General features: G+C 37.5%; 1 protein-coding gene across 1 annotated transcript in view; it reads right to left on the bottom strand.

Moving 5' to 3' along the window:
• The window catches only part of TTN (titin), a 241,644-nt gene that overhangs the window by 96,102 nt on the left and 124,265 nt on the right, over positions 1 to 21,277 (bottom strand). Inside the window, exons 157-176 of the mRNA XM_082311459.1 lie at positions 20,646 to 20,765; positions 19,032 to 19,115; positions 18,713 to 18,823; positions 18,236 to 18,361; positions 11,968 to 12,042; positions 10,956 to 11,036; positions 9,670 to 9,774; positions 9,059 to 9,136; positions 8,629 to 8,682; positions 8,323 to 8,406; positions 4,314 to 4,364; positions 3,838 to 4,233; positions 3,328 to 3,603; positions 2,820 to 3,095; positions 2,523 to 2,662; positions 1,912 to 2,038; positions 1,569 to 1,825; positions 1,191 to 1,464; positions 789 to 1,052; positions 115 to 254 (exon numbers count right to left, since the gene is read on the bottom strand). Coding sequence (XP_082167585.1) covers positions 115 to 254; positions 789 to 1,052; positions 1,191 to 1,464; positions 1,569 to 1,825; positions 1,912 to 2,038; positions 2,523 to 2,662; positions 2,820 to 3,095; positions 3,328 to 3,603; positions 3,838 to 4,233; positions 4,314 to 4,364; positions 8,323 to 8,406; positions 8,629 to 8,682; positions 9,059 to 9,136; positions 9,670 to 9,774; positions 10,956 to 11,036; positions 11,968 to 12,042; positions 18,236 to 18,361; positions 18,713 to 18,823; positions 19,032 to 19,115; positions 20,646 to 20,765 — 3,119 coding nt within the window. The remainder of the gene's footprint in view (positions 1 to 114; positions 255 to 788; positions 1,053 to 1,190; positions 1,465 to 1,568; positions 1,826 to 1,911; positions 2,039 to 2,522; positions 2,663 to 2,819; positions 3,096 to 3,327; positions 3,604 to 3,837; positions 4,234 to 4,313; positions 4,365 to 8,322; positions 8,407 to 8,628; positions 8,683 to 9,058; positions 9,137 to 9,669; positions 9,775 to 10,955; positions 11,037 to 11,967; positions 12,043 to 18,235; positions 18,362 to 18,712; positions 18,824 to 19,031; positions 19,116 to 20,645; positions 20,766 to 21,277) is intronic.

The following is a 21,277-nucleotide window of genomic DNA, read 5'->3' as shown; positions in this document are numbered from 1 at the left end:
TAAAGAACACACACACACACAAATATGAATATTCTAAGAAACCACTCAGAAGACATTATTATTAAATATGTTTTTTCTAGTGTAAATTATGGTCTAAAAATAAAGAAGCCTTACAGGTGAAGGTGTTAGGGTTTCTCCCTTTAGCTTCCATGTAGGATGGACATCAGGCTCAGAAATTTCAATTTCAAAACGTGCTGTTTCACCAACAAATACTTCCACTCCATACAGTGGGCGCTCCACTTTAATTAAGCGAGCTAAAATCAAAAAACCAAAAAGTTCACATCTGTTTACTCACTCATTCTATACCATAGAAATGTGGTACTGGAAAGGATCTCAACTCTCTCCCTATCCCTTCTTTAGGGCACTCAAATCCTATCACTGATAAATGTTTATCTAACCTCTTTTTAAAAAGCTGCAAGTTTGGGCAGTCTACAACTCCCTTCTATAATATGTCTGAAAGTTTAGTTATTTTTTGTAAGAATATTTTTCCTCATAATTAACCCAGATATCTGTTACAGTGAATTAAACTGTTTTTTTCCTGACTGTAAATGGTCATAGAGAATAACTGATCATCACTGTCTTTACAACAGCCATTTATATATCTTAAGATATATTGTCTCTTGTAAATACGCTTAATAATTGTAAATCTAGATATTTCAGCTTTTCATCATAACAGCATGTTTTCTAAAGTTACAATTTTTGGTGCTGTACTCTAGAGAGTTTCTGTCTGTCTACATTGTTTCACAAAGGTTTCAGTACTTTCCCTTAGCCAAGGCATGATAACTTACGCTCAACGCTGACATTAGCACTTGTCTTGTCGGTTCCACAGTCACACTCATAAACACCCTTATCGCTCTCTGCAGCCTTCTTGATCTTCAGGATACGGCGCAAGCCATCTGTTTTTATGGAAATTCTGTTGGAAGCTACTAGTTCTTCACCATCTTTGTACCATTTTACTGGCACATCTTTGCTAAGTTCACACTCCAGAGTAATATCATCTTTCTCCACAGCACTGTAGTCTTGTAATTTCACAGTGAAGTATGGATCGGCCTCTGCAAAAGGCATAGTGGATATGAAACAGCAAATTAGCAATATAAATTTACTAAAACATCAACATTTTGTCACTTTCTACTTATAAAAATTGTTTATACATATTATATAGCATATTTTTAAATTATTTATGTAATTACCTAAGACTTTGAGGTTTGCTTGTGTGTTCAAGTCCTTGACTACGGCCTTTATTTCAGAGATATCATCAAGTGTTACTTCTCTCATTTCTAGTTTATGAACTTTGCCTTCTGAAGTAATAAAAACTGTTCTGCTTGTGTGGAGTCTCTTGTCATTTTTGTACCATTTCACTAGCATGTCTTCATGAGAAAGCTCAAACTGAAAGTAAGCTGTTTCCCCTTCTTTCACTGTTTGATCCTGAAGAGGTGAGATGAACTTCAGCCTCACACCTGTAATGTAGACACATAAATACCATCAGAAAAAGGCTAATGTGATTCTAAAATATATATTCTTTATCAATTTTTTATTGTTTTGTTCATAAAAAGATACTTGCCTTCCACAAACAGCCTTGCTGTGCTCTTCTTGCCATCAACTTCAGCAGTGTATTCTCCCTCATCATCGAACTGAGAATCATTGATTACAAGAATATGCTTCTTTCCGTCTGCAATGATGTCAAATTTTTCTCCAATCTTGAGTATATCAGTGCCCTTAGACCATATAACATTGGCTTCTCTGGTAAGGACACATTCAAACCTTGCCTGGCGCCTCTCAGGGACAGTAACATCTTTTAGGGGCACAGCGAAGTCCAGTTCAATTTCTGGAAGCAAAAGCGAACACATCATTTGTAATGTGCTCCATGTGAACTCTCTTTAAGTTGATATCATACTCCATGGTGCATCGTACCTTTCACCGTCAGGATAGCTGTAGTAACTGCATTAAGTGCCTGGTAAAGGACTTCACCAGCTTGCTCTAACTTGACTTTGTGCAAGGTTAAGAAGCGTTTTCCTCCTTCAGCTTTGATTTCACATGTCTGGAGAGATGACAGACTTTGGTAAATACAATGCCAATGCCTTACTACTAGGTATTTTTAATAAAGAGATTCTATAAACATTTTACACACAGTGAAGAGTCAGCTAGAAAGACTGGAATTATTTTTCAAGGAAAGTTAACACTTTTACTCAATAATGAAGAAATGGAGTGCATTTCTTCAGCGTTCCACACATCTTTTAAATGTCAGCATCATTCCTAGCAATGTATGTAGGATATTTTTATTATTGTCTGAATAATGTGTTGCAATCCTTTGAGAAAATGAAGCCTTTCAAAACTTAGCTTTTATAGCATATAATTCTTACTTAGAGAACCAGTGTTTTTAATCAGCATAATGCTTAGCCTTTCTATGTTCTGGACTGAGTAGCCGTGACAGACCTGCAAAGATCTTACCAAAAGACTCAAGGGAACATGTTCACAGTGTTTACATTTAAATAAATTGTGTTGTAAAATTCAAGGATGCTTACAGGTGAGGGTCTCAGGGTTTCTCCTTTCAGCTTCCATTCACCAGGAATATCTTCCTCAGATATTTCTGTATCAAAGTTTGCTGTTTCTTTCTCGTAAACTGTAACATCCTCTAATGGCTTCAGAAGTTCAACTTCACGTTCTAGAATGCACAAATGAACACATATATAATTAGGTCAAGTTTTGATAGAGGTTTATAATAATCCAGGTTACATTTTTTTGTTTGTTTGTTTGTTTAGAGGTTTTTGAACATTGGCCTATGAGCTGATTAAATATAACACAAATAAAAGCTTCCTTACCGCCAAGGGTCAGTTTTGCTGGGTATCTGCGACCTTCAACTTCCACTGAATATTCCCCAATATCAGCAGGGCCAGCATTCTTGATTTTCAGGAAAATTTTATTTCCTTCTTTCAAGATTTCTGTCTTGTCAGTTGGTTCAGCAGGGATTTCCTCATCTCCTTTAAACCACTTAACATTTGGTGTATCCTTGACCATGTCACAGGTGAAAGTAGCTGTTCCTTTTGGTTTCACATGCTGATCTCTTATGGGTTTTACTAACCAGTCTCTTATCACTTCTGCATGACAAAAAGTTACATAAAAACACAGCTTAACAGACTTTTACTACAAATAGATGGGTCATAAATAGAAGAAATAGAACTAACAGATTTTGTATTACAACAAGACTTTAATAGCTGTAAAAATCTTGCCTGTCCATTTATATTGTAATACTATGAGAAAAAGCTTTCCTAATTTTAAAACAGCCCAAATATCCTGCAGAGAAAGGAGAACACAATTTTAATTGCTTACCTACTACCTTAACACAAGACGAGCATGACAGCTCAGAGTCTTCCACGGTAACAGTATAAGTGCCAGCATCAGCATCATCTGAATCAGTGATCGTGAGGGAATGTGACAAACCAATAATGCCCAGAGCAAATTTCCCAGGCTTGTCTTTGATGATCTTCCCATCCTTCCTCCAGACCACACTTCTTTCTTTGTTAAGCTCACACGTCAAGTACAGTGGCTGGCCTTTAACCACAGTGACCTCTTCTTCAAGAGTTTTCACAAACCGCACTGGGAGTTCTGTGGGAAACACAAGATTGTGATTTGTCTCATTTACATACAGAAGGTGGGATGCAGAAATGTCTTACATATTAAATCAATATGTGTAGTGATTGATGGAAACAAAAGGATGCTTCTACCAACCACTGTAAATTCACAAAGTACCAGTACTTCTAGCTTGAGGCGTAGCTAGATAATTTGATAATTATTGATAATTGATAATTTGATTATTGATAAACTTGAAACAGGGAATACCTTCAACAATGAGTTTGGCGGTAGAGGTCTTCTCTTTGTTCCCCAGTCGTAATACACAAGTATATTCACCAGCATCTGACAGCTGGACATCAATAATATGCAGCTTCCTATCTTTGCCATCAGCAATAAACTTGTGTTTGGGGCTCTCTCGGATGTTACTTCCATCTTTCATCCAGCTGGTAATCGCAGTGGATGGTGAAATAAGGACTTCAAAAATTGCAGAAGACCCAACAGATTCAGCCTCTGTTAGCACTATATCTTTCATCTCCTTGACAAACTTCAGTGGTACAGCCTTGAGCTGGTAAGTGAATGGAGGCTCTTCAGGAGGTTTTTCACCACCACTGCCTGGCCTGAGTTTCCTTCTTTCTGCATCAGCTGGTGAAGGTGTCTTCTTGGCTGTAATTCAGGTTCAGAAATTAATAAACTAATCCCGATTTATTGTTTTTGCTTGTAGGTATTGACTTGCAGTATCCTACCTTTGACTGGACTGATACCCTTTGGAGTTTCTTCTTTTGGTGGCTTGGCATCTGAAGTAGAACAGCAATATTATTAGAAATGTAGTTAAATAAATATACATAATAAAATTAAGAAAAACGTTTACAAATCAGATTTTCTCTTCCTTTAGCTAGATACACATACAAGGGGAGGAAGATATAAACATATGTATATATTTATACATCTTATACTGTCTGTATTTCAATGGTAAGTTCAATATCTTGAAGCATGGGAAAGACAAATATTCAGCAGTGGACACATATTCAGCATTTCAGACTGAAAGGCAGCTTAGGAGCTCCTAGTTCCTCAATTTATTGTTCTGCCCATTATGTTGTAAAATTCTGCCATTCCCTGAGACTTTACTCACAATTAGGCCTTTGATCAATACCCACCTGTCAACCAAAATAGCCTAAGTACCTATTACAAATTATATGGATTTTTTTAGAGAAAGCACACACTTTTACTAATGAAGACAACAAAAATATAAGTTGTATAAATTAAATACATGTTTTGGGAGAATGTGATACTCTCACAAGTGAGGAATGTTCTGTTAGTTGCCCAACTTGTGATGAATCATCTCAGACTTTTGAAAATATTTCCCGTGCTATGCTGCTTCTCATCATCATTTTGTGAAAGGAAATATGGAAGATACTTTTAATGGGAGAATGATATAAATGAAATGCAGGACAGATTTTATTGCAGTGGATGGAAAAATGGATACTAGAAAAAATGTGTGAGTTTTTCTGAGAAGATAATGGCACACAACATGATTTATGCAGTCTTTTAAAAGTGTGAGACTAAGACAATGAACATTGATCACACAGATGTATGTACAGATAGGTAAGACAAACATGTCAAGAGTGGCTGAATACCAATACAGCCAGCTGACAGACTAGATGAAAATGTGAACAATGTTAAAGAATGAAAACAAACATCACAATGGCAAAAGGTATTCTCCTGAAGCAAATAGTACAAGCACTTCGTGGAAGAATTTGGCAGTGGTCTTCCTCACCTCGCTTTGCATGAGACTTTGCAGGAACATCCAGAACTTCACATGAGTCTCCAGGTGCATCCAAATTCCTGTTCTCAGTCGAAAGTTTACTGGCCTGCTCAATCATGCGAGCAGGTTCTGATTTCCAGTATTTCTCTCCTTCTGCTTTCTTGGGACTTATTATCTTACCTATGCTTGAGGGGTAAGTAACTTCTCCATTTGCAGGGATTCCTTTGCTTGATGGTGTTTTGTCTGAAAGCTTTCCCTTCTCTTTTTTCATGGTGACAGATGTGCTTTTTCCCATACCATGTTTAGCTGATGTTTTTTCATCTGATGCACCTTCTGTCACTGGAAATTCTTTTCCCAAAAGCTTCACTTCTTCCACAGTCAAAGATTTCTTTTCTTCAGCTTTATCTTTGCTGCTTTTAAGAGCTGGAGTTTCTTTACGTTCATCTTGAGCGGTATGAACTTCTTGAAATTGTTTTTTATCTTGAATCCCTGGTGGCTGAATAGAAACTTCCTTTACTGAATCAGATCTGCCAACTATTTCATCTTTGACTCCCTTTTCATATTCTCCTATGGAAACTTCAACTTCCACTCCTTCTCCTGTAATCACTGTATCAAATTCTTCTCCTTCCACAGGGAGCTTTTCAGGGTCATTTGACTGCCTAATTTTTTCTTTTTTTAAGTGGGTGCTGAAGGTAGCTTTCTCTTCCTTCTCTGGTAAAATCTTTTTGCCTGGTTTTTTATCACTTAGGAGTGCTTTCTCAATCAACAACTGTCCTGAACCCTCCTCATAATGAACTTCTCCTTCCTCTGCAGAATATTTTTCTCTTGTTTTCCTATCCACTACTTCTGCCTTAAGAACAGATGGTTTAAAGATTATGCAAGCTTTTCCTCTGGGAACCTCCTCATCTTCAGTGGGGGGTTCTAGGTTAATATCTTTTCTCAATGCTGGTTCAGTCTCCTCAGACAGGTCTAAGGAATGTTGTTCTGCTGATGTAAAGTCCAGATTCTCATCTATCTCATCGTCCTGAATAATTTCCATTTTCTTTGCTTCTTTATTAAGAATCTTATCTATAGGAATTTCAGCTACTGTGGTAACAGATTTCTTCATCCTTTGAGTTTTACTTTGTATGCCATGCTCCTTCATGGATTCTCCAGGAGGAACTTCAGATTTCTCTAGAGTAAAACCTCCTCTCTGTTCTTCAATTCTAAGCAGAGGAGTTTCAGCTATTCCTGCCTCTGTGATATCCTTTACGAATGAAGTTTTATCCTTAATGTGAAATTCTTCAGGTTGCAAACTGATTTTTGATTTTCTCTCTTTTCCTATAAGTCTTTTCTGGTCCCTGGGCTTATATGGCTCTCTGGGTGTATGTTTAGGTATAGAAGTTGACTCAATTTCCTCTTCTTTTTCATGCACAGGAATTTTTCCTTCGTGAAGAACACTAAACTCATCAGAGATGTTCTCTACAGTGCCTTCCCTATGAACAATCAATTTAATTTCATCCCCCTTTTCTTCTCCAGAATCTCTTTCCACATGTTCAGATGCTATAGAAATCAATTTAAATTCCTCATCAGGTAGTGGTGGTTCATCCTTTGCATAAGTAATGTGATCTATTGCAATTTTTATTTTCTCATCTGTAAGGGTAGTCTTTCTTGAAACTATAGGTGTCATTTCTGGCTCCTCTTCTTCAGGAGCCCAGGTAAAATATCTAAGAGCCACTTTTTCCTGCTCATCTCCCTCTGGCTTCTGTATTCCATCAGCTGTTTCCAGTGAGATTTTAAACTCAAGTGGCTCTACTGTCTGAATGTCCAGAACTGTCTCCTTGGGACTTACTCTCTCTTTTACATGCAATTTCTCAACCAAAATCTTCTTTAACACAACTGACTCAGGCTTTTCTTCTTCCACTGGGGGCATTTTATCTCTATGCTTTAGTACAGATGGTGCATCAGGTTTATCTGCAGCTACAAAGGTTTCACAGGTAATTTAGAGAGTTAAAATCCATAAGAATAAGCATCGGGAACAATATTAAGACAAAATTTCCAGCTATACCTGAAATAAAACGAACATAGAACACTTTTCCTCCACACAACAGAAAACTTACAACACAATCACAAAATGAAAGATAAGAATGGCACACACAAACAGTACAGAAGACCTAAGTAAACCACTGTTACGGTACAGAGCATTGTCCCACTAGTTTGCCAATTTAAATCCAATCCGGGTTAATAGTAGCAGAAAATGACAGCTTTCTAAGGCCTATCTGGCCACCTATATAAAATGGGATAGTTATGCCACTGCAGGCCTGGCTACATCACCAAATCAATGGCCAAGAGACATTCATGATTAGGCTTCTCAAGTGCCCAAGATCTGAGCTCTGCTGTAACATGAGGCCCTTTGAACGATGGGCGAGCAGCATGTACATCAGCTCTACCGATGGACCTCAGGCTCAGAGTGCTCCAGGGGAACTGAAGTCTTCACAGTTCTTTTTTCACAGCAGGGTATGATCCGGGATCCTAAGCGTATCAAATGAAAGTAGCAATACTCTAGTTCTTCAACACCACTGCCACTTTTCTTCAGGACTTCAATAACAAATTAAAAGCAGAAAACCAAACAACACAAGAATTGTTTAGAAATGTGTAACCTTTCTTTTGCTATACAGAAAATACAAGATGCAGTTCACAAGACATACATGAGGACATAAACAACACCAAGGAATCAACAGAATACACAATTTAATAGGAGGAAATAAATATAGACACACATATCACCATCCAGAAACAAGAGCACAGATTCATCTCTATGGTGTATCAGACACTTGTCTTTTAGATTAGGTGACAGTACCTAGAATAACAAGGTCCTTGATTAGGACCTCAAATCTTCCTGTAATGAATGAGTTATACGACTGTACAGCTCTTCATTCTCTTTATCCTGAAGGTATTTAGTTATGTCAGAGAGAAAACCCCTATAAATACCATATAATAAACATAAATACCTGCTTTCTTTCCAACCACTGGGACTGTCACTGGAGTAGTAACAGCTGGTGCTGGTTCTGCTGCTGGTTTTGGAGATTTTAGAGCTGTAGAAAAAAAAAAAAAAGAGTTCTCATATATTTGTTTTAATAAATAATATTCTTTTACGTATGATGTTTTTTAAAATGTTCTGTAGATTGTATGAATGTTCCAGTCTTATTAATACTGAAGACATTTGTTTAATGTCCTTTTAGCCAGAAATCTCTGAATGGAAAATACTAGATGCACAAGAAAGTCTGCACAGGTATTCATGACTAAAGAATTCTTACCTACTGCAGGTTTAGGTTCAGGCCCAGGAAGTGGGATAGCTGCTTTCTTAGGTTCTGGCATTTCAAATACAACAATTACAAATAGGTTAATTTACATGTTTTGTAATCCCATTGAACATTAAAGTTAGAAGCAATAATACAGAGTGAGTTAATCGAAGACAGAATTTATTGTTTTATATTTTATTTAGCCAGAAAGCAAGAAATTAACTTGAGATGAACTCTTGTAAAGCAAGATACAATGGAAAAAAGATTAATTTTTCAAGCACTGAAGAATTAAAGAATTAAACAAGAAATCCAGAAGAATGCAAAGTCATTAATCATGACACAATAACGATGGACAGACTGGATAATAGGTTAATATAGCATGATATTCAGCGATGAATATCATTTAGTTGCTGCAATAAGGAAAAAGAGCACCACACGTCTGTACCTTTTGGTGGTTCAGGCACATGTTTCTCCTCTTTTTTTATGACAGGTATCTCAGTTTTCTTCTTAGGAACTTCTGGGACTTTAAAATATTATTTTTATTTAGTAAGATATACTGAAACACCTTGAATTCCCAAATACAGTTATCTCCAAAGTATTTAAAAGTTTTCATTGTTTTTAGACATAAATAGTTTCAGATGTTCATAAGGTTTAGGAATATGTATTTTTAAGAGTGAGATTTGAATAAATGAGAAACACTAAATGGACAAAAGGACAAATATTTGCAAAACGTTAACTAAAAGAATGTTCGGATTAACTGTTTTGATGTAGTTATACTTTTATTAGTGTTATAAAATATTTGTAAAGTTCTCTTCTATACACAGTGAAGACTGAGAAACAATCCCAAAATGTAGAATTCAGACCCAAATGTGAATGTCAAATTTGGCTGTGCTTTCAGCAAAGCTTTAATTTACACAATTAGGTTAATGCAAGCCATCTTTTAAAATCTCACTTTCATTCCTGAATTTCAGAGAATACTACTTAAAAGTAAAAGGGATATTTTTTTTTTTTGTTTTAATTATACTTTACCAGATAGATTTGAATGTAATCTAGTACCTTCAGGTTTCTTAATTTTTTCTACTGGTGTAGGTACTGGTTTAACTTCTGGTTTAGGCTCTTTTTCTGGTTTAGGTTCTTCCTCTTCTGATGTCTTTTTAAGAACTTTAAAAGAAAAGGAATTTCAGTTTTTAAAGCACAGGTAAACAAAAGAATAAGATGGTGAAAAAGGCAAAAGATTAAAAATATATCAACAGTCATGAAGAAACAGGAATGTAAAATATATAGTTCAATATAAATTGAAGATTTTGTGTTACTATTCAAGATGCTATTCTGAAAGCCTTTTAAAATTCAAAGTCATCCAGAGCAAAAAGATGTTTTTATTGAAAGCAGTCCACCTGAGAGGAAAGATGTCAATGCTAACTGTCTATGATAGAATAAAATTTCTTTTAATATCTTATATTTCTTATAATATTTAAATGAGGAGTTACTATACATAATTATGCATTAATAACTGCAGTTACAAGTGATTTTCAGATAAAAAATACAAGATTATGGATTAAACTCCTATTGACTTCAGTGAGAGAACAAGACTGAATCTTCAAGTGTTATATTTGGAGAGCTCAAATTTATATAATGTCCGTTTTTCATTTCACTTATTTCACTTATTTTTGTCCTGTCAGGTATCAGTCTTGGATATCTAATGAGACTGTCATCTGAAAAACTGAATATCTATATCTTATGTTGTCTGAAATTTGAAGGTCGGCTGCAAGGTATATGGGCATGAATCATCCCACTGTGGTATTTCAAAGAAAATTGGAATTAGTGCTTCCTTTTTATAAGCAATAATTGAGCATGAAGTGATTCAGAAGGCTCCAGACTTTGCAGGAAAGAGGACTGATGTCCAACAGAACCATGGGGTTCTGCAATCTGTGCAGCACTTCTAAGAGGACAATAAAAGAGAATACAGATGCTACATATGTGACTTTAACAACATTTACACTGTCACTGGAAAATATTTAGGGGTCCAGAAGCAGAAGACAGTGGAAAACTGTCAACTCCAGTATAGGCTTTACAGAGATTAAGAAAACAGGAGAGAGTTATACGCAACCAGATTTTCAGTGTTCTGCTCTGTTTTCATGACAGATCCTTTGGATCTGCCAGATTTTCAGGATAGTCCCACTTCATCCCTGCAACTATAAAGGCTTTTCCCAAGAAACAAACATCAGTTAGTACTTTGTTCTTGTAATTTTCCATACCACACACATAAAAAAATGTTACTTAAGGGAATATACTGAACAATGTTAATATGTTGGGTTTTTTAAAACAGAGCCAAGTTACTATACCTCTTTTCAAAACAACTTCTTCTTTTGGTGGAGGAGTAACTTCGGGAATTACTCTGCGAGGTTTCTTTACAAGTCCAGGCACTTAAAAGAATATTATTCCAGATTTTATTATGGGCTCATAACAGTACTAAGAGCTAACCAACAACTAACCTTTCCAAACACACAAATCAAATACTGGTCCACTACTGAATATTAAAAGCAAAGGTAAAACTGCTGAGATTTAAGTTGACAGTTTTAATATTTTTTCTATATTATTTGCGTACAGTTGTCTTCTAGGCTTATGCATAAGAGGAAATTTTCATACAAATCAACAAAAGAGAAGTATGGTTTGACAAAACTGTAAAGGTTATGTATCCAAAGAGAGTTATCATAGCAACATTTTAATCTCCTTTTCTTCTTTCATTACAGGCTTATGTTACATATCTTTTCATCTGAACTGTCTATCTACGATGTTTATAAGGATCCAGGTAGTTTAATTTCTAAACTTGGAACAGCAATAAGAAGAGATGTTCACTGCTTAGCTGCTTAGCTTGTCTTAAGCTCCAGTACATATGAAAAATACAAGGGAGTACTTGTAAAGTAGCTTGCTCAATTCATTATTCATCTCCATCTCTGGAAAGTGTCTTACAAAAATAAGTTACATTTCAGACAAATAATGAACTAAGTATGTTTGAGCAATGCCATATATATTTAAACAGTATTATTTTCTATTTCTCCCTAAGCAGAGAACCAAAGTGAGCATCTACACAAGTGACAAAACTCATGAAAACTCTCTCTCTCTTCTGTGATTCTGTCTCTTGCATCTCATGAATTGCATGATGGGAGATTAAAGTGGACATAAATATAACATGAACATACACATCCAAGACTGGAGTCCACTGTTGAGCATAATCTAACATCGACAGCTTTTTGATATTTCTGCGCAAATTAAAGAAGAAGAAGATACTGAGAACTACAATTTTGGGCTCATGAGAGGCTTAATTTAAGTAAGATTCTTATATTAGCTAAGTACCTTTAGCAGGTGGGGGTTCCAATTTCGGAAGCTCACCAGGTTTTGCAGTCACAACTTTCTTCCTTGATTCAGGAGCTTTAAAGAAAGTTATTTGAATTTTACCACAGACATCATTAGATTCAAAAAGAAAAGAACTTTCCAAAAAATCCAAATAACTGATTAATACTATTGACATAAGAGAAAGGCAAGAGCTACAAAGCTAAGATTCTGGCTGATTAACTGTTTAGAAGAAGTCAGGCGATCTGTAGGAAGCACAGTTGATCTGGAACCCACGTTCATACAGTAACACCAGCAAATTATTGCTGGGGATTCTTTTCATTTGTGAGAACACGTTGAAGATAGAAGAATTACGTTAAGGATAGAAGAATATGTTAACTTGGTTAAGATTTTTTTTTTAATAAATTGATTTTTTCTGTAACTATTGAAAAGAACCCATGTAAACTGACTTGGCATAAAACTGGTAAAAAATCCTAAGGGACTGAGCATTAGTAAGGAGCACCACTAGAGTGACAGTAAATTAGAAAAGAAAAAAAAAAGATCCAAAGTGATATTTTTAAAAGCATGCTTTTCAAGATTCATCAGTATAATTTAAAAGGATTATATGTTTGAGTTCTCACTGTTAATTGTGGCTTCAGATGATTATACCTTTAAGTAGTTCTTTGGCCAATTTAATGTCTTCTTTTGGTGGAGTAGGCGGTCGTGGTTTTCGCTTTTCAGGGATCTTCTTTTCAGGTTCCGGCACTTCAAATAACATTAAGTAGTTTTAGTATAAATTTTCTACCACAGTAGTTATGTGAAGAGCAATGTACAAATGTAGACGGTCATTTTCCATTTCCAATGAAGCCAGTGAAAAAATGTCATTGAATTAAATGTGAGTATGAAGGAGCCTTAGGCTATTGTTTTGTAGCATGCACACAATATAAATATCCAAGTTGACTTAAGAAAGCGTGTTAATAACATGGGAACAAAGGTGGGAAATCAAATGACAGGAAGACTCTTGTTGACAAGACACAAAGTGAAAGCATTTAAAATAATCGGTATGTTGTACTTAGAATTAAGAGATCAGAACAGAGGAAGAATTATGTAGAAACCTACAACATACAGGTACATGTGCAAAGAATGACAGAGCAAGAAAAAGAGCTGCACAGTAATGAAAGAAAGATGTCCAGCAGCCTCAAGGTAGGTACTTTGTATACCTTCAACGGGTAAAGCTTCTACTTCTGCAACTGGAATTTCTTCTGCTTCTTCAGGCTCAAGCTCCTTTATGATTTCATATTCTTTAAAGAATATTGACAACTGGTGTAAGTTTCCAGTGATAAGATCTTTTCACATGAACAATTATGTAGGTATCACTAAAAAGAAAGCTACTCCAATAGACACAGACAAATACACGTTAGGATAAGTAATCACTCAGTATCTGTTACCTTTGCAGTTAATGCACGCTTTTGAAAAACTACACTCTTTCTATGTAAGAATGAATCAGGGTTGTGTGAAGGATAGTATTTTTTATGCATACAATGCAATCTAAACATTAATTTTTTGTATGAGTCATTGCAACTGGAAAGAATAAAAGTTTCAATGCTCTCAATTAATTTAAGATTATAACAGCAATATAAATACTAGGTTTTAAGAGATTCAAATTTAGTTGGAATTGATTATTACCTTAAAAAGTGACATAATTTTTTAGGAATATACTGTGTAGGAGCATATGTCACTTGAAAATATTTAATTTTGAAAGTGATATTTTACTTCCAAGTACAAAAATATAATAGTAGATACAAGAAACATAGACTGGTATAATCTAAAATATGAAGTGAACAATTTACAAACATTACAATGGGAAAAAAAGGACAACATCTATCTTAAAGCTTATGTTTGGAAGAACAGGACAAAGGATCATTGTTACAGTAATATCTATGATGGCATATACCTTCACTTGGTAGTGGTTCAGGTATTTTAGGAACAGCAACAGGTACTTTCTCCTCTGGGACAGGTTTCTTAGGCATCTCAGGCACTTTAAAAAATATTAGTTCCTTTTATTTGTGTGTCTATAAATGTACATATGAAACATAAAAAAGACAAAGACACGTAGCACACAGAAAATCACAGTAACAGTGGCCATAACCATGAAAGACAGTGCTCCAAACAGTGTTTCCCAAGGTAATTTACATACAAGTGACACATTTTATAGACTCAGTTACAAACAAAGAAAAGAGAGAAGAACAGAAAACATTTCTTCTCAGGAGATGCCTCCTGGCAATATATACCTTTGGTTGTAGGAGGCTCTGGTTTTTTAAATTCTGGCTTTTTAGGTGTTGTAAGAGGCACTTTCTCTTCGGGGAGAGTTCTCTCTGGCACTTCAGGTGCTTTAAAGATATTAGTAAATTTTAAGTTTTGTGAACATTAAGATACATATATACATACAATAGTGAAAGGTGCAATGACTAAAAAGAGTAAAGCATTCAAAACATAAAGAATAAAATTTTAAGTGACAGATTATTCACTCAGATACCTAAGCACTGCGTACACCACTTAAACAATGGAAAAAGTATTCAGAGAATAGAGAAAAGGAGAGGCTCAGTCAATTATGTATGTACCTTTAACTAAAGCAACTTTATGCTTTTTAAGGACAGGCACAGGCTCTGGTTTCTCGGGCACAGCCACAGGTTTCTTTGCTATGGCCACAGGTTTCTTGGGCACAGCAACAGGCTTAGGGGGAATAACCACTGGCACCTCCTCTTCTGGCTCTTCCTCCTCGGCCACCTCAGGCACTTTAAAGATATTAGTTCCTTTTACTTGACTGAGCTAAAGGTCAGGCATATACAGACACAACACAACCCAATGCAGCTCTCACCCCTCCCCACAGAACACAGAGGGGCAAAGAGCACTCAGTAGTGCAGCAACCTGGAGGGCACAGCACCTCTTTCAGAACACCACCGTATACCTTCAGCTGGAGGAGCTTCTGGCTCTCCAGGCGCAGCAACTGGTGCCACCTCTTCTGGTGCTTCCTCCTCCTCTTCTTCTTCTGGGACCTCTGCCTCAGGTATCTCGGGCACTTCAAAGATATTAGTGCGTTTCATTTTACATTGGTGAAAACACGTGCCAAGTAGGAACAAAAACCAGGCCAACGCAGACAGAGAACATCACAACAGCCATCTCAAAACCTCACACACATGTGCAGCACTGTTTACCCAGCACGCACAACCGCTTAAGAGAAGAAGATTAAGCATCTTCTTTGTTAAGTTATCCATGAAGACAGGTACCTCTGGGTGCTGGAAGCTCTGGTGCTTTGGCAATGGCCACAGGTACTTTTTCCTCACGAGTAGCCTTCCTGGGCACCTCAGGTGCTTCAAAGATATTAGTAACAGTCAGTTTCATACATTAAACAGGAAGATGAACAATGAAACATAAAACTAGAGATGTGCTCACGAAAGCAACCAAACTGGTTTCATGGTATCAACCCATGTCTCTTGCACTCACTCACTCATTCACATACACACAAAACCACACACGGGCACGGGCACAGGCACAGGCACAGGCACAGGCACGGGCACAGAACAGTGATGCCAAGCAGGTTCTGTGAGAGAACTGCTAACTATGTTTAGGTACAGCTCGAGGGTGAGGTGTCGATTAGGATACCCCGCTCTGTACTCGGTAGCCTTCTTCCCTCCCTGAGAGGAGAGACTGTCATTCTCAGCCCCACTGGGATCTGACTCTTCCCTGGGAGCAACCTCAGCCCATATCTTACCTGTTGCCATTCCTCATGAAGCTGCCCGTGTTTTGCATTCAGCAGCGTGGGCAGTGACAGCGTGAGGAACAGAAATCCCATCATCATTACTATTTCTCTCCTCTATTTCTGTTCAGCTTTTTTCAACTCTTTTGCAGTATAAGTATGTGGGGGCTTTTGACTTAGTGAGGTTTCAGGGCTTCTGTAATCCTGTATTTAGAAATTGCATTTGGCGAGGGTAAAAGGGCTACCTGCAGAGCGAGCAAGTTTCCTTGCTCTCCTCCTTCGTGCGATGCAGGATTGTCCTGTGCAAATACAGAAGATCTGGTGGTCTTGTACCTAATTACTATGTGTAATTCAATTGTAGATTTGCAGAACTCACTTTCTTGGGTCCCCAGGAGCTTATGATCAGAAAGAAGTTACATCAATGAATGACTACAGCCTTTTGTTTTTCTCATATGTAATTTGACCACAGAATGAAGACCAGCCTGATCTACCTTTTGGATAAGCACTGCATTTACTAAAGAGTTTGGAGTTTCTGTTATTTGGGATCTAGGTCCAGATGACATATGCCCAAGTCTTAAAATACTACTGTCCTGTCTAGGTATATCCCTCTTTTTTCTTTGGGACTTCGTTTCCCATAACAACTCCAGTTCCTTCACAGTCCATTGAACCTGGCTTTCCTCCTTATTCTCTCTGAAGTGATCAGATTTTATGGGGGGTTTTTTGTTTGTTTTTTTAATATTGCTCTGTCATGACTGTGTCTGGTTGTTACTATGGCATAAGAGTAGCCAGTTGGTAGTGGTTAAAGAAAAATACTTTGGCTAAAAAAACCTTTTATATTACTTGAGATTATTGGCAAAATGACAACGACAGAAATTTACATTAAAAATCCAAAGTAGAAAGCTCTTTCCCATGTATCTTATCAGTTTTGATATATAGAATTTTAGATTCTGAACACATATGAAGGAGATTGGGCAAGTCCCTCATGTTCCCTATGTATTTGCTATTCTAACAATAGAATTTGCACACAGCATAGAACGTAGAAATTTCAGGTAATCACAAACGGACAGGATAAAAGACATCAGAAGTAACATGTAAGACAGGAAGAAACAGTCTCATTCAGGCTGATGCACAGGGCAACAGGTACCTTGAACTGGTGCAGGTTCTGGCTTTTTTGGCACAGTTACAGGTATGGGCTCTTCCAGAACACCTTTCTTGGGCACCTTGGGCACTTCAAAGATATTAGTGTGTTTTAGTTTTGTGGACACTATAGATGTATATGAAACAATAAGACAATCAATAATACATGCACGGAGTCTTCTTTGAGAAAGTGCTGTGGTTACATTCAGTCATCAGTTATGCTTTGCCTCAAACATGTGGAATGACCGGGGTGTCAAATATGTCATGCAGGAGATGGGAATTCTGTGTTTAGTTTCTGTTTCTGAGTCAAGGTGGAAACATAGAAAATACATGCCCTCTTTGTAACAGCAGATCAGAGACTTATTTATGGAATCCTACTGTAGTTGACTATCAGTCATGTATCATTCATGACTACTTTGCCATTGTAACATAATTTTTATAGGAAAGTAACATTTGCTTTATCTTTACCACTTTTTTCCTATCAATTATTTCCATTCTTTACACCTCGTCTTCATTTTCAGTTCCTGTCTTTTAGATTCTATTGTTTAGAGAAATATATATTTCCTCTCCTCTCTTTTAGATTGTATTAATGACCCTTTCATGTGCTAGTAAGATCATCAGTAGCTCAGTCTTTTGATAGCAAATCTGCCTCATGTATAGTGGCATTAACTTACTTTAAAGAGGTAGAGAACTGATACTGCTGCTGTCATCCAGCAGTACAGTCTATTAGAAAATTCAGGAATGCAACATTATTTTTTTTAAACTGAAGACTTATTTGCAGGCTCTTCTTCAAGACAACATGTTATTTTATTTAAGCTAAGCATTCAGTAAATGTTAATTCTTAAACTTTACGAAATGTTCAGAAAGCTGCAGATATTTTTCAAAGAATTGAATCTAGTTTTTCTGTCACGTTTTGAAACTTCACATTGCACTTTATATTTCTGACGCACCTATCTCTGATAGGTCATCACCAGAAAAATTAGTTTAACTTAAGTCCAGGAGAGCATGATGTTTCTTTCTAATGATGATACTAATAGTGATGACATATACCTTTGGCTGGTGGTGGTTCTGGTTTTTTGGGTACAGCAACAGGCGTTTTTTCTTGCGGGACAGCTTTCTTGGGCACCTTGAGCACTTTAAAGATATTACTTCCTCTTAATTTCACAGTTAAAAAAATACAAAAGATCACAACATTTATGGTAAAATCAAAGAGTTTAGATATTTCTAACACTGTAACATTCCTCTAGTGACTGGTCGGTTAGTCACATGTGCAAAGATAGGCACAGCAGAGACTAGGGGTAGAGGACACATAATGAATCTTACACAAAAGAAGGGATAACAAATGCAAACGTTAATCAATACACTAAAATAAAAAACAACTCCCTGCAGAAGATATACCTGTAGCTTGTGGAGCTTCTGGTTTCTTTGGCACAGCCACAGGTTTCTTGGGCACAGCAACAGGCTTTGGGGGAACGACCACTGGTACCTCCTCTTCTGGCTCTTCCTCCTCGGCCACCTCAGGCACTTTAAAGATATTAGTTCCTTTTACTTGACTGTGATAAAAGTCAGCAAACTGCCAAATGGCAAGCAGCAAAGCAGGAAAGTAAACCCTTGACAGACTACCAGAGAATCCTCTTCAGACAACCACTCTTCCTTAAGGTGGACTACTCGCAGCAAAGAGCCAAAGTACGGGCTTATGAGAGAGCGCTTGCTGATGAGCAACACCCTCTCCTGCAGGCATGTACAGGCACATACAGAAACAACACAACCCAATGCAGCTCTCACCCCTCCCCACAGAACACAGAGGGGCAAAGAGCACTCAGTAGTGCAGCAACCTGGAGGGCACAGCACCTCTTTCAGAACACCACCGTATACCTTCAGCTGGAGGAGCTTCTGGCTCTCCAGGCGCAGCAACTGGTGCCACCTCTTCTGGTGCTTCCTCCTCCTCTTCTTCTTCTGGGACCTCTGCCTCAGGTATCTCGGGCACTTCAAAGATATTAGTGCGTTTCATTTTACATTGGTGAAAACACGTGCCAAGTAGGAACAAAAACCAGGCCAACGCAGACAGAGAACATCACAACAGCCATCTCAAAACCTCACACACATGTGCAGCACTGTTTACCCAGCACGCACAACCGCTTAAGAGAAGAAGATTAAGCATCTTCTTTGTTAAGTTATCCATGAAGACAGGTACCTCTGGGTGCTGGAAGCTCTGGTGCTTTGGCAATGGCCACAGGTACTTTTTCCTCACGAGTAGCCTTCCTGGGCACCTCAGGTGCTTCAAAGATATTAGTAACAGTCAGTTTCATACATTAAACAGGAAGATGAACAATGAAACATAAAACTAGAGATGTGCTCACGAAAGCAACCAAACTGGTTTCATGGTATCAACCCATGTCTCTTGCACTCACTCACTCATTCACATACACACAAAACCACACACGGGCACGGGCACAGGCACAGGCACAGGCACAGGCACGGGCACAGAACAGTGATGCCAAGCAGGTTCTGTGAGAGAACTGCTAACTATGTTTAGGTACAGCTCGAGGGTGAGGTGTCGATTAGGATACCCCGCTCTGTACTCGGTAGCCTTCTTCCCTCCCTGAGAGGAGAGACTGTCATTCTCAGCCCCACTGGGATCTGACTCTTCCCTGGGAGCAACCTCAGCCCATATCTTACCTGTTGCCATTCCTCATGAAGCTGCCCGTGTTTTGCATTCAGCAGCGTGGGCAGTGACAGCGTGAGGAACAGAAATCCCATCATCATTACTATTTCTCTCCTCTATTTCTGTTCAGCTTTTTTCAACTCTTTTGCAGTATAAGTATGTGGGGGCTTTTGACTTAGTGAGGTTTCAGGGCTTCTGTAATCCTGTATTTAGAAATTGCATTTGGCGAGGGTAAAAGGGCTACCTGCAGAGCGAGCAAGTTTCCTTGCTCTCCTCCTTCGTGCGATGCAGGATTGTCCTGTGCAAATACAGAAGATCTGGTGGTCTTGTACCTAATTACTATGTGTAATTCAATTGTAGATTTGCAGAACTCACTTTCTTGGGTCCCCAGGAGCTTATGATCAGAAAGAAGTTACATCAATGAATGACTACAGCCTTTTGTTTTTCTCATATGTAATTTGACCACAGAATGAAGACCAGCCTGATCTACCTTTTGGATAAGCACTGCATTTACTAAAGAGTTTGGAGTTTCTGTTATTTGGGATCTAGGTCCAGATGACATATGCCCAAGTCTTAAAATACTACTGTCCTGTCTAGGTATATCCCTCTTTTTTCTTTGGGACTTCGTTTCCCATAACAACTCCAGTTCCTTCACAGTCCATTGAACCTGGCTTTCCTCCTTATTCTCTCTGAAGTGATCAGATTTTATGGGGGGTTTTTTGTTTGTTTTTTTAATATTGCTCTGTCATGACTGTGTCTGGTTGTTACTATGGCATAAGAGTAGCCAGTTGGTAGTGGTTAAAGAAAAATACTTTGGCTAAAAAAACCTTTTATATTACTTGAGATTATTGGCAAAATGACAACGACAGAAATTTACATTAAAAATCCAAAGTAGAAAGCTCTTTCCCATGTATCTTATCAGTTTTGATATATAGAATTTTAGATTCTGAACACATATGAAGGAGATTGGGCAAGTCCCTCATGTTCCCTATGTATTTGCTATTCTAACAATAGAATTTGCACACAGCATAGAACGTAGAAATTTCAGGTAATCACAAACGGACAGGATAAAAGACATCAGAAGTAACATGTAAGACAGGAAGAAACAGTCTCATTCAGGCTGATGCACAGGGCAACAGGTACCTTGAACTGGTGCAGGTTCTGGCTTTTTTGGCACAGTTACAGGTATGGGCTCTTCCAGAACACCTTTCTTGGGCACCTTGGGCACTTCAAAGATATTAGTGTGTTTTAGTTTTGTGGACACTATAGATGTATATGAAACAATAAGACAATCAATAATACATGCACGCAGTCTTCTTTGAGAAAGTGCTGTGGTTACATTCAGTCATCAGTTATGCTTTGCCTCAAACATGTGGAATGACCGGGGTGTCAAATATGTCATGCAGGAGATGGGAATTCTGTGTTTAGTTTCTGTTTCTGAGTCAAGGTGGAAACATAGAAAATACATGCCCTCTTTGTAACAGCAGATCAGAGACTTATTTATGGAATCCTACTGTAGTTGACTATCAGTCATGTATCATTCATGACTGTATGTTCCGTGCTGGTTTTGGCAGTCACTGTCATCTTTTTACTTGTCACTTGGATGTTATCACTATTTTTATCCTTCAAGTTGACTTCACCTTTCTGTTTCTGTCTTTGTATGTTTCCTCTCTTTTTTTGCTTCACACATTCTTTCCTGTAACAGCTCTGGCTTCTATTCTAATCACTAGATGCTGCTTATAACTGTTTCCTATTATATTCATTTAAATTATTTA

Source organism: Platalea leucorodia (assembly GCF_965183815.1).
Source record: "Platalea leucorodia genome assembly, chromosome: 5".
NCBI lineage: Eukaryota > Metazoa > Chordata > Aves > Pelecaniformes > Threskiornithidae > Platalea > Platalea leucorodia.
The sequence above is the reverse complement of the archived record's forward strand: the minus strand, read 5'-3'. Positions and strand labels throughout refer to the sequence as shown.